Source organism: Malurus melanocephalus, unplaced genomic scaffold (genome assembly GCF_030028575.1).
Source record: "Malurus melanocephalus ecotype Western Australia unplaced genomic scaffold, MMel_1.1 scaffold_2192, whole genome shotgun sequence".
Taxonomy (NCBI): Eukaryota; Metazoa; Chordata; class Aves; order Passeriformes; family Maluridae; genus Malurus; species Malurus melanocephalus.
Window position 1 is genome coordinate 1 of NW_026625424.1, and position 12885 is coordinate 12885.

Sequence of the window (12885 nt, forward strand, 5' to 3'; positions counted from 1 at the left end):
TAGCAGGAGGTGTCCCTGCCATGGCAGGGGTGGAACAGGATGGGCTTTAGGGTCCCTTCCCAGCCACACCGTTCTGGGGCTCTTTCTCCCTGCTACAGAGCAAAACCTGGGGACACCCCGATACCTGGGGTGATTTTAAACTTCAAGAATCTTCTCTGGAAGGCAAGAGGAGTGTTGTGTTCGCTGTGCTCACTGTGTGTTTGTTTGCTCCTGCAGGAGAGGGGAGCGCTGGGCTTCGAGCGGCACTACCACGTCACCGACCCCTTCATCCGCCGCCTGGGGCTGGAGGCTGAGCTGCAGGTGAGTGTCACACCAGCTCCTTGGGGGGCACCTTTCTGAGGAGTGTGGAATTCTATCTTCTGTGAGGTAAATACTGATCTCTTAGTCCCCCAAACTGCACTAGAGCTGGGAATAGCTCAGTGAGCTTTCTGTACCACTTGGTGCACTTCAGCAGGCTGGACATCACCTAATCCCAGCCCTGGTGCCTGAAGGAGGCAATTGTCAGCTGCTCAGCATACTCAGCTCTAATGGRTTCCCTGAGGAACAGGTTGYAGTGCTCTCTGATAYACCTCAGAAAATATTTTAAGRGTAYACAGAATATTTTGAGTTGGAAGGGRCCCACAGGGATCATCGAGGCCAAGCCTTGAGTGAGTGGCCCATCTGGGCTCAAACCCACAAGCTTGGCTTTATCAACACCTTGTTCTACCCAACTGAGCCAGCCTCTGACACATCAGTTTGCTGGATTTGGGGGAGAAAAGGATTCTTTTGTCCCTCTTTTCAGTCCCATCTCCCACATCAAACAGTGCTCAGTGCTCCTCCCCTTGCTGGTGCAGTCAGTGGTTAATGTGGATGAAGATGGATTGTGCAGTCACCCAGCAGCAAGGTGCTTCTAACAGAGCTATCAAAAGTGCATTTTCCCTGTGTTCCCAGAGTGCCTGTACATGTAATTTGTCAGCCTAGCCAAGGGCTTTGGAAGCAAAGTCACCTTTCCCTGTGTACAGTGGATTTCAGCTGTAGCCTCTAAGACTAAACTGCCATTTTATTCAACACTACCTTTTTTTATTTGTTTCATTTTGCCTTTTCTACCCCAACTGCTCTAGCATGTCTGTCTTTTCTGGAGGTGCTTATCTACCAAGTGTGTGCAGTTTTGTTTCAGGGCTGGAATGAAAAAAAGAAACCTGCTTGTGTTGGAAGAAGTTGTTATTTGTGGGGAGCTCACTGTGTCCTTGTCTTACAACAGCTCTGTTTGATAAATCTGAAGTTTGAATTATACCATCTTCCTTTGTCTCCTTCCCTCAGGGTCACTCTGGGTGTGTCAACTGTCTGGAATGGAATGAGAAAGGAGAGTAAGTATATGGCTTCATTTGGGGGATAACAGAGCCATAACCCCAGGTTTCCCAAGGGTAGGATGTGGGGCATCTCATCATAAGCAGCTGCTTCCCATTTCTAGAAAAGTGGAGCTCAGGCTCGAAGTTTGAGCTGTAGTAGAGCTCACGCTTCAAAAGGAGCTTTATTTTGTTAAATATATCTGATTATTATTAGAAATGCCCCTTTAGTGAGTTCAGAAGGGAAATGGTCAGACTAAGAAGTGGAGATTGGAGGCTGCTTCTCTTCTCTTAAGTGGTATTATGGATTATAATGGATCTTTAGGATTTGCCCAGCTGGTGGTGACATTTCCCCACCCCCTTCACCACGCTGTTCAAAGCTGCTGCTGGGGGACAAATATCCAAGGGAGGGAGTTGAGAATTCACCCCTCTGCAGTTTCAGAGGGAGACTAAAGAGCAACTTCCATTGGCCAAGGGAATGCATGAGAAGTGAGTGGATGGAAGGAAGAGTGGGTATTTCTGGATGTTTCTTACAACATCCAAAGTCTGCCCTCTGGTACTCTTCAGAATTATTTACCAGTGAAAATTTCATGGCTTGAAAGAGATTTGGCTACAAGGAAATGTAAGTTTAAAAGAGCTGGGAGTTGCAGATGTCAGATTGCTTTGGTTCAGATGCAGAAGGATGGACAAGGCCAAGAGCACCTTGCAGTGACTTGACCCTTTGAAAGCATTTTGTGGTTCACCCTGGGACTGCCTGGGCACCTCTGGAGCCTGGCAATGAATGCCTTGGAGTGCTCAGGGATGATGAGGAGCAGTTAACACAGCCAGGGTGATAGGGAAGGTGGGGCCCCTGCCCGTTGTTGTTGAGCAAACGCTCCTGTTTTCCCAGCAGAATCCAGGGCAGGTGCCTCAGCTGCATTTTCCTGGAGCTGCTCTGCTTTAGCTCCTTGACCTGGCTGAAGGGATGGTGCACAGGAAAGAGGGAGCAAATGGGCTGGTTAGGGCTGAATTCACTCCGTGGATGTCTTTGGTGGTCACACAGCTCCACAAACCCGGGCACGGGGTGGAACAGAAGAATTCACGGTGCACATTTATCTCCTGTTTGTTTCAGCTTATTGGCCTCTGGCTCTGATGACCAGCATACCATTGTGTGGGACCCTCTGCACCACAAGAAACTCCTTTCTATGCACACAGGACACACTGCAAACATCTTTTCTGTCAAGGTACGTGGTTAGAGGGAAAGAGCAGCTGACAAAATCAGCAGCCAGAGCAGCCAGGGGATAAATCCTCGCTGGGAAACATTTTCCTGCAAGAAGCTTCCCTCCCCATCCCCCAGAAAAATTTTAATTATAGGGAAAAATGGATGAAGTCTAATCCTGCACTTAGTTTGTGCAGATCCCAGGCTAATTCTGTCTGAATTGGAAGGAAATGTTTGTAGCCCATTGGGATGTGTAATGAGGGCACCCTTGTGTAACTCTTGAGTGTGCACACTGACCTGTGCAAGAGGGAATAACGTGGGGTAGCCCGTGTTCCTGGAGCAGAATTGTGCTCTGGACTGCCAGGATGTCCATGTGAGCAGTGTGAGTGTCCCCTGGGTGTCCCCTGGGTGTCCCCTGAGTGTCCCCTGAGTGTCCCCCTGTCCCACAGTTCCTGCCGCACTCGGGGGATCGGATCCTCATCACGGGAGCTGCGGATTCCAAGGTGCACGTCCATGACCTGACTGTCAAAGAGACTGTGCACATGTTTGGAGATCACACCAACAGAGTGAAGCGCATTGCCACGGCTCCCATGTGGCCAAACACCTTCTGGAGTGCAGCAGAGGATGGGTTAATCAGGTACACAATTCAGCTGCTTTGGGTTGGGAACCATCACAATGTGTGCTCTGCACAGACCTGAAAAGAGGCTGCTTCTGTACTAAACAGCTTAAACTCATCTCTCCCTTCCCTGAAACTGGAAAGATTTATCTTGTAGAGTCATAAATACTCTTCTTAGCTCCTCCATTTTCCTCACTGCTGGAAAAGGAGGCCAGAAAAGGAACAGGTTATTACTCAGAGTTTAATTTGGATCTTGAATAAGTTTGTGCACATTATAGATCTGCATTTAATGATTCTCCAGATACTGAGACCCTACTGTGTGTTGAAGTGAGGTGCTTCCAGTAACCTGTGGCACAAATGACTGTTGTTCATGTCCTTGGTGTCATCTCTCTTAGCTGTGTCAGGTTTAGGATTTAAGGATTTCAGGAAAAGGTTCTTCTCCCGGAGAGGTGGGGCACTGACCAGGCTCCCCAGGGAATGGTCACAGCCCCAAGGCTGCAGAGCTCCAGCAGCTTTGGACAAGGCTCTCAGGCCCAGGGGGGGATTGTTGGGGTGTCTGTGCAGTTCAGGGGTTGGACTGGATGATTGTTGTGGGTGCCCCCAGCTCAGGACATGCCATGATTCTGTTCTGCTGCTCGTGCCACCCCGTGACCTCCCTTTGCAGACAGTACGACCTGCGGGAGAACAGCAAACGCTCCGAGGTGCTGATAGACCTGACCGAGTACTGTGGGCAGCTGGTGGAGGCCAAGTGCCTGACAGTGAACCCCCAGGACAACAATTACCTGGCCGTGGGGGCCAGCGGGCCCTTCGTGCGGCTCTACGACATCCGCATGATCCACAACCACAGGTACCAAACACACACACCCGGCCCTTGGGGCACATCTCTGCTGCTGCTGCTGCTGCTCAGGGATCTGTGCAGGGTCTGCTGGCAGCAGGGATGGCAGGGACCAGCACTTGCTGCTTCTGGGGAGTGTGACAGAGCTTTTTGTGTCACCCAAAGCCTTTGTGATGAGTACCCGGGGATGGTGTGAGGCTGGGAGCCCACAGGAGTGCTGGTGTAGCTCAGCATTGCAGCAGCTGAACACTGTGCTTATGATGGGGCTGTTCTTGTCTTGTGCAGGAAAAGCATGAAGCAGAGCCCTTCAGCCGGGGTGCACACGTTCTGTGACCGCCAGAAACCCCTCCCGGATGGGGCAGCACAGTACTACGTGGCAGGTACGGGGTGGCACTGGGGTGGCACTGGGGTGGCACGGGGGTGGCACTGGGGCGGCACTGGGGTGACACTGGGGTGGCACTGGGGAGGGCACTGGGGTGGCACTGGGCTGACTGGGGTGGCACTGGGGTGACTGGGGGAACTTCACTGCCTGAGGAAACAGAGTTCTACCATCACACACAAACCCCCTCCTCACAGGATCTGTTCCATAGGATGTTCCATGGAACTGCAGGTTGTTTCACAGGGTGGTGAGCTGGCCTTGCTGCTGCTTGTCCAGCATGAATGTGTTTTTGTCACTCTTACTGGAACGTCAGGGATTGGATATAACCTGGGCTCTATAGGCTTGCCTGGAACTGGTCCCAGCAAAGCTGTTGTTCAAAATCTTCCTGGCACAGAAGTGACTTGTCCTCATCCTGCAGATGAGTTATCAGTGATGCAGTGTCTGAGCAATCTAGATGACATTCTTCTCCAGTGCTCATTATTTACTATCTTTTTCCCCAAAATGTTCGGGTGTGGGGTTTTTTTTTTAATATCTCAGGCCAGCATGTTCAACAGACCAGTTCTGACAGTCCTGCTCCTGATGAGTCCCACTAGAGGATTCCTCAGGTCCTCTGAATTGGTCATGCAACACATCTGCTGTCTGGAGAACAGAACCTGTGTGTGAGCTGAATATTTAGAAGCCTGGTTTGGTTGTGCTGAGGGCTCCATTAGGGAAACCTAAGTAGGGGGTTGAGGATGGAGGTATTTGCAGATGGCCACAAATCACAAAAGCCAAATCCTAGTGAATCCCTAAAACTGAGATGTGCTGGGTTCTGCAGGTTCACTGTTAACAAGGCAGTTATGATTCCTGTCTTCATGTGGAGGTGGCTGTGCAAAACTGGAGCCATGGAATTCTGGAATGGTTTGGGATGGAAGGGACMTTAAAGCTCATYSYRTTCCACCCCTGCCMTGRGCAGGGMCACCTTCCACTGGCCCAGGGTGCTCCAAGTCCCATCCAGGCTGGCCTKGGRCACTGCCAGGGATGGGRCAGTGATAACCCMCAGCCTGAGCYTGTTTTGGCTCCAATAAACAGCAGGGAATGGAAGATCCCATGACTTTGCTCTTGTCAAAGGCAAATCCAGCAGTCAGGAGTGAAGTGAAGGCAGTAACTGTGACTTTCCTCTCCACAGGGCACCTCCCAGTGAAGCTCCCAGACTACAACAACCGCCTGAGGGTCCTGGTGGCCACCTACGTCACCTTCAGCCCCGATGGCACCGAGCTCTTGGTCAACATGGGAGGGGAGCAGGTGAGGAGCAGGGAAACTTCACCCTGGGTCACTGAACACTGCTGTGGGCTCTTGGAAACAGCTACAGCAGCCTCTCTGTGGGTAATGTGATAGATTTTAAACTGCTTTCTGATTAATTCAGCCTAAATACTTGGGATTAGGGATATATTTGTTACGCTGTCACTGATCAAAGTTAAACCACGTTCTGTTGTGGTTTTCCAATTCACATTTCACCCTCTGGAAGAGGGGAAAGAAAATAAACAAAACCAGTTCTGGAACTGACCTTTGCTGACCTAGAAAGGATTTCATAACTCATTCTTGAAACATCAAACTGCTTCTGTAATAGAATGTAGTGAATAAGGAACTTGGAGAAGCAAGGGCCTTCACCTGGAATATTGATTGCTTTAATTTTAAGCTCTGGGTGATATTCATGGATCTTTTGTAAAGCCTATCAATGGAATGAGAAAATCCTCCTGACAGCATTAATCAGCTTGGATTAAACAGAACCTTTGCTTGTGGGCAGGTTGCACTGTGCTTGTCCTCTGCAGCTCTTTCCCACACAGGCACTCACTCCCTTTAGGAAAAGGTGAACCCTGGCTCTGGCCTGGGCTGTCCATTGCTGGCCCAGTACAGCTGTAAATTAGGATTTCACAGGGCTGCTTTGGCAGTTCCTCAGGAAATCCTGGTTTATCTTAGATACACTCTTCCCTCAGTTCCCTGTCCCACCTCTTTTCTGTCAATTAGTGTTTGGTTTCTTCATTAGCACTGTGCTAATTGAAATACCCTAGTTGCCTAATTGAAATATGAAGCTTTCTGAGCGGGTCAGTGGTCAGGTCATCTTTTACATTCTGCAGGTGTGGAGTTAGACCAGGTTCCTGTTTCTCAGAGTTGCTTTCTCTGAACCCAGTGCTGGACTGAAAACACCCCAGTTACTGCTGCCATCAAATGTGTGTCCATCTGTAAATGAGGTTCCCAGTGGGAAAATTGGAAGTAGCAAACACAAATGTGGAACTGTGCACAGTTGAGCCCTCTTTTCTTTCTGACTTGAGCATCTGTGTTTTGCAGCCTTGTCTCATGCTCTTTTTTCCTTTCCTTAGGTCTATTTGTTTGATCTGACATACAAACAGCGACCATACACCTTTCTCCTCCCAAAGAAGTGCCACACTTCAGGGGGTAAGTGTGATGCTGTCACAAAGGGAGTGAACAGCAGAGTGAAGTTCTGTACCTCACAACTCATTTTCAGGCTGCAGGAGGAGAATGAAGCGAGGTGTGGGTGTTGCTGGGCTCTTTCTGCAGTGCAGTTCATGCCCTGAGCTCCAAAATCCTTGTGCAGAGGCACAAAGCGTGTCCTAAAGGCAGGAGTGACCTGTGGAGAGGGGTGTTGGGGGTGTGTGTGTGTGAGTTGAGAGTGCCTAAAGCTGTGCACAAGGATTAAGCAGACTTTGTCAGTGTCCTGGTATCCTCCCAGACCATTCCAGCATTCCATGATACTGCAACTGTGGCCTAAAATCAGTCAAAGGTACTTCCCTTCAAGCACTTAGTTCTTTGTGTGTCTGGTTTGCTGATCTAGAATTGTGTTGCAAAGGAGACTGCAGAGATTTGTAAATAGAAGAAGCAGTAAATAAAGAGGACAAATCAAATCCAGGGGCTGGAGAAAGTGTGGCACGTGGAATCGTGGAAGTTTTGTTTCTGCTCTGATGGGGCTGTGATGTTGGCTCAGCTCTGCTGTAAAATGCACTCTGAGTTTGTGTAATCTTTGCATAGCTGTGTATGTTTATTTTCTAACTTTCAGAAGTGCAGAATGGAAAGACCTCTACCAATGGAGTGTCCAATGGGATCCATCTCCACAGCAATGGATTCCGCCTGTCGGAGGGCAGGGCACACGTGAGGTGAGGGCACAGCTGCCCCTCAGGGCACCCTCAGCCTTTGTCCTTGTTGTCCTTGTCCTGTGCCTCTGGCCAGGGTGAGGCACTGCCAAAACGGTGTCAAATGCAAATCCTCTCCCCTGTTGGTGGATTTTACATGGCCTCTGTCCTTGGGGCTGGATTGGCCTCTGGTGCCCTCCCTGTAACAGGAGTCACACCAGGCAAGAGCATCCTGGGAGAAATTGCCCTGTGTGTGAGGATGTTTTCTCTCTTACGATGAATGAGGGTGGACAAAACTAAGAAATGATTTTTCAAGCCTGGAAGCAAAGTGTCCCAAGTGGTTGTTGCTTCCTGGCCTGCAGGAGCTGTGTGTTGGTGGTGGCAGAGGCTGCCAGGTGGAGGAACCTTGCTTCCCTTTGCCATTTTTTGGGCACTTGCCTGCTGCAAACTGAACTGAAGCAGCCAAAATCGTTGTGTGACAACGCTGTAATCACTGCTGCCATTCCTAGCATGGGAGCTGGGACTGACTGGAGCCTCTTCTGTTGCTCCAGCTGATTTCTTTCTTTAAAACCAAAGTGCATTTTGGGCAAAGCAGCAGCAGCAGCCCTTCTTGGTGGCTGTTTTTGCTGCAGCTGATGAGCCTTGGTTCCAAGTCAAGACTCTTATTTAACACCATATAAGGGTAGTCTGGGATATCCATGACTCTGGTGGAGAGTTTCAGCTCCTCTCCTCTAGATGGCCCCTCCACCGCAGCAGCAGCAGCAGCAGCGATCGGATGGAATTTGGGTTGGGAGCCTGGGCCTGCTGAGCTCACATCGTCTGCATTTGCATTGTTGTGCATGGCTGCAGGAGGATTGGGAGCAGTGTTTGTGCAGTCGAAACAAAGATGTGGTGGTGAAGGCTGATGGTTAAAATACACAATTTGGAATGTGTCTCTGTAGATGAAGAGAAAATGGAAAATCAAATGATGGTCACACTGATGTAGTGACACTGGCAGAGGGTGGGGAGCCCTGGCACAGGTGCCCAGAGCAGCTGGGGCTGCCCCATCCCTGACAGTGCCCAAGGCCAGGCTGGACAGGGCTTGGAACACCCTGGGAGAGCAGGAGGTGCCTTTAAAGTCTCCTCCAACCCAAATAATGCTGGGATTCTGTGGTCAAGACCAAACTTTCCTCTTAAACTCAGGGTCTTTGGAGTTCAGAGTCCCTTTTGCCTTTTCCTGAATCTTTTATTACCAAGAACTAAACACTGCAGGCTGTGACCTGAAGTTAAGGCTGTTCTGTTCCACTCACCTGTGCTCCCTTGTTCCCCTGCAGCCCCCAAGTGGAGTTGCCTCCATACCTGGAGAGGATCAAGCAGCAAGCCAACGAGGCCTTTGCGTGCCAGCTGTGGACCCAGGCCATCCAGCTGTACAGCAAGGCTGTGCAGAGAGCCCCCAACAATGCCATGCTCTATGGCAACAGAGCTGCTGCCTACATGAAGCGCAAGTGGTAAGGGCCAGTGCCATCCAGGGGATGTCCAGGGCCACTTTGGTGAAGGTGCTGCTTTCCCTCAGTGTGGGATGGGTTGGGATATCAGCCTGAGCCATGACTGGGCACCCCTGGCACGAGGGGATGGCACAGCAGCCTGTGGTGGAGAGATTCTGGGAGGTAACAACCCGTTGTTCCACTCACTTGTGTGCTGAGTGAAGTCCTGATCCTTTCCTGTTTAAAAAGAGACCCAAAATCCACATCTGAGTCACAGCATTCTGGGTGTCTCCAAGGGTGTCAGTGTTTCTCTGGGTGGTTCTGTTCTGCATTAGAGAAAGGCTCTGAATCTGCTGTCAACAATGACGTAATGGTGACTGTGCTTTACAACATCTCGTGGCACAGGGCTGTTGTAGGGAGGGTTGCTGGGGTTGTAGTGCTGTTGTAGTGCTGTTGTAGTGCTGTTGTAGTGCTGTTGTAGTGCTGTTGTAGTGCTGTTGTAGTGCTGTTGTAGGGCTGCTGGGGTTGTAGTGCTGTTGTAGGGCTGTTGTAGTGCTGTTGTAGGGCTGCTGGGGTTGTAGTGCTGTTGTAGGGCTGTTGTAGGGCTGTTGTAGGGCTGCTATGGTTGTAGTGCTGTTTTAGGGCTGCCTGTGGTTGCTGCTTTATCCAAGTAGCTGACATGCAGACACTCAGAGCTGGTGGTTCCTGTGTTAGCCCAGTTAACCCACGCTCCCCTGGACTGGAAACCTCTGGAGGGTTCTGGGGAGGGGCAGATCTTTGCAGTCTGGAGGGGGTTCTGCCCTGATGGTTGCAAAACACCCTGTCAGCCTCTGCAGTAGGCAATGTCTGCTCTGACCAGTGGCCAGAGCTGCATCTGCAAGATACAGCTGAGTTATTTTAGTGCCTGTCCCCTTGAGCAGAGTAGCACTGAGTAGCATGACTTGCCATTAACATATTTAAAATAGCTGTGGTCCTTCATCTCCATTTGCTTTGTGAGGATATCCTTCTCCTCTCCCTGCTGAAATCCCCAGTATGAATTCTCCTCTCTTCTTGCCAAGATAAAGAGCAGCCAGCAGTTGTTGTGACTGTTGGTAACTGGCCTACTGGCTGTTTTGCAATAGCAGAGATTTGGGAGCTGCCTCAAAAAGACTTCAGTGTTCAGAGGGAGAAGAACAATAGGTTGGGATTAAGGGATGGAACACAGAACCTGAGTGCTGATCTCATGAATGGCATTTTTCGTATAGGAATCGTTTTTCCCAAAGGGTGTTGGCACATCTGAACCTTTGAGTGTGTCAGCTCCTGCACTGCCACAGTCTGGGGAGCAGGAAGATGTGAGAAAAACACACAGTGGGGTTCTGTGGGGGGTAGGATTTAAATAGCACTGGGCTGATACCTTGCAGGTGCAGGAAAGGGGCACTTTTCTGCTAGGAACAGTTTGTGGTGTGTGGAGAAGGTGTCTGGGATGTCAGTGAGCAGGACCAAAGGCAGACAGTGACCCAGGCTGAACCCCCATGTCTCTGAGGTGTTCTTGATGTCTGCAGTAGAACAGGTACAGGCCACCCTCAGAACCCTGCAGCTCCTGCTTTGGCCTTGTTCTCTGAGTAGCAGAGAGGAGGAAAAAAGAAAGGTCTGTAATTTCCTAACCTGCTCTTGTTCATCTCCCTTAAGATGCTGCTCATATTTTCCAGCACTTCCAAGGCTGTCCTTTAAAGTTTTGCTCCTAAAAGCCAACTGCATCCCCCTCTGGATTGCTCTCAGCAGTCCACATTGGCAGTGCTGAGCTGATTTCTAGTTTTGCACAAGCTGAATAAATCCTATAACAGAGGGAGAACTCAGAGCCTGCTTTACATTCCACCATGCCCATTTTCACACCAGTCTGTTGTGCTGCCTGACACTGGTGGTTGAGCTTGAAGGATGTTTGAGGGTGGCAAAGCAGTTAAAAGTGCAGTCAGGTGTGCAAATGTGAGACACCTGTCTGTCACCCTAACAGGTAATTCTAAAAGTGCCTTTGCTGCATGTCCTGAGCTAACCCTGGCCACGCTGCAAAGGCGGCACTGGAGAGGGCCCATGGGCAGAGCACTGCACCCTCTGCTGTGCTGGGCAGTGACCAGTGCCCCTCTGGACAGGAGGGAACTGAAGGTGAATGGTTTGTAAAATTTGAAACCATTCCATACACTTCCAGGGATGGGGCAGCCACAGAAGGGCATGTGGGTTACAAGTATGAAATATTATTATTATTATTAATAACCACCAAACGAAGCCTTGGCACTCTGTTTAGGCAGAGTGTGGTGCCTCTGAGCAGTTGTGGTGCCCCAGGAGGGTCTGCCCTGAAAGCTGAGCTGAGCAGCACCCAGGGCTCAACAAGTCCCTCCTGATTGCCACAGCCCCAGAGCGCAGGGAATGGGGCTGTAAACAGGACACAAATACCCAGCACAGCCCAGTCCGAGGTCCTGCTCGCTCCCAAAACTCCCGAGTTTTTCCCATGGAGGTGAGAAGGATCCTGCTGGAGCTGTGTGTCCCTGTGTGCTGAAGCTTTCAGGCGTGGCCCCGGCTCTGTGTGTCCACACAGGGGCACGATTGAGCTGTGACAGGGACCCGCCTGGCACGGCAGGGCTGCGCTGCTGCCCAGAGGGTGCTGCATCCTCCATCTTCAAAGGACTTCCCGAAATGTGCTGCAGCAGGGAGCTCTGCTCTCGTGGATTTAAAATGGCAGGTCAGGGCTGGCGGGTGTGCTCAGAGCCCAGAGCTGCCCCGGGGCTCTGCACAGCCCTTGGGGAGGCTGGGCTGCCTCAGGTGCTGCCCCCAAATCCCAGCAAATGCTGTTAGTGAGCTCCTGGCTGTGGGATTGTGGACAGAGCTGGAAACAACAGGCTGGGAGTGAGCTGAGGGCTGGGAAGCAGCAGTGGAAAATGTTTGCTGTTCCTGCTGGGGCTGGCTAACGCAGCGCTCCCTTCTCCTCAGGGATGGGGACCATTATGATGCTCTGAGGGACTGCTTGAAGGCCATATCCCTAAATCCGTGCCACCTGAAGGCCCATTTCCGCCTGGCCCGCTGCCTCTTTGAACTCAAGTACGTGGCAGAAGCACTGGAGTGTCTGGATGACTTTAAAGGGAAGTTTCCAGAACAAGCACACAGCAGTGCCTGCGATGCCCTAGACAGGGACATCAACGCTGCCCTGTTCTCCAAGAGTGATAACGGTGAGTGCTGCAGCTCCGGGGCTGGGCCAAGGTTACACTGGAATCTGATGAGCACACAAGGACTTCCCTCCTTAAACCGCCCCTCTGAAGCAAAGCTCCAACTTCTGAGAGAGATTGATTGTTGCTGTGAGCCAAAACTGGCCTGAGCCTGTTGTTTGCTTGCGCCTGGTCCTGGTGTGCTCCTGAGTGAGAGGGTGATGAAAGGAGTCTGATGCAGCCAGGAGATAATGTGGAAGGAAGGAAGCTGGTGCTCTGAGCCCTGCTCGCTGCTGGAATTGTCCTTAACTCTTCTCTAAGGCTGCTGGGCTCTCCTGGGGTGGTTGTTTTGGTTTAGGACTCCTCTGAAGCTGAGGAACATGTGTTGTCCTTGCAGCTGAAGACAAGAAGGGTGGTGGCCCCATCCGGCTGCGAGCCACGGGCCGCAAGGACTCCATCTCCGAGGATGAGATGGTGCTGAGGGAGCGCAGCTACGACTACAAATTCCGCTACTGTGGCCACTGTAACACCACCACGGACATCAAAGAGGCCAATTTCTTTGGCAGGTATGCTGGCAGAGGGTGCAGGGCAGGAGTGAGCAGCAGCAGGATGCTCTGTTCCGTGGGATAAAACCTCACTTGTAGCCCCTTGTGACCGTTCAAAAAGTGACACAGACACTGCTTTGGAGGGTTGGGAAAAGCTGACAGGAGCCCTTCTCTTGTGTGGCTGTGTGAGCAGCTGATCAGGAGCACATCCACAGAGGACCTG

The 12885-nt window shown here is 51.0% G+C and overlaps 1 protein-coding gene across 1 annotated transcript; it reads left to right on the top strand.

Moving 5' to 3' along the window:
- The first annotated feature begins 8 nt into the window (after positions 1-8).
- Positions 9-12762, top strand: LOC130587645 (WD and tetratricopeptide repeats protein 1-like). The gene is made up of 12 exons (XM_057388622.1): positions 9-300; positions 1300-1346; positions 2437-2548; positions 2973-3160; positions 3804-3986; positions 4260-4354; positions 5522-5637; positions 6714-6789; positions 7409-7505; positions 8795-8968; positions 11906-12141; positions 12515-12762. The coding sequence occupies exons 1-12, from the start codon at positions 40-42 to the stop codon at positions 12745-12747; spliced, it is 1818 nt and encodes a 605-aa protein (XP_057244605.1). The 5' UTR covers positions 9-39; the 3' UTR covers positions 12748-12762.
- Positions 12763-12885: the final 123 nt, after the last annotated feature.

Coding starts and splice junctions, on each gene's coding strand:
- LOC130587645 (XM_057388622.1), top strand. CDS start 40: ATGGGCTTTAGGGTCCCTTCCCAGCCACACCGTTCTGGGGCTCTTTCT. Junction 2,549..2,972: donor CAAACATCTTTTCTGTCAAG/GTACGTGGTTAG, acceptor CCTGTCCCACAG/TTCCTGCCGCACTCGGGGGA. Junction 4,355..5,521: donor AGCACAGTACTACGTGGCAG/GTACGGGGTGGC, acceptor TCCTCTCCACAG/GGCACCTCCCAGTGAAGCTC.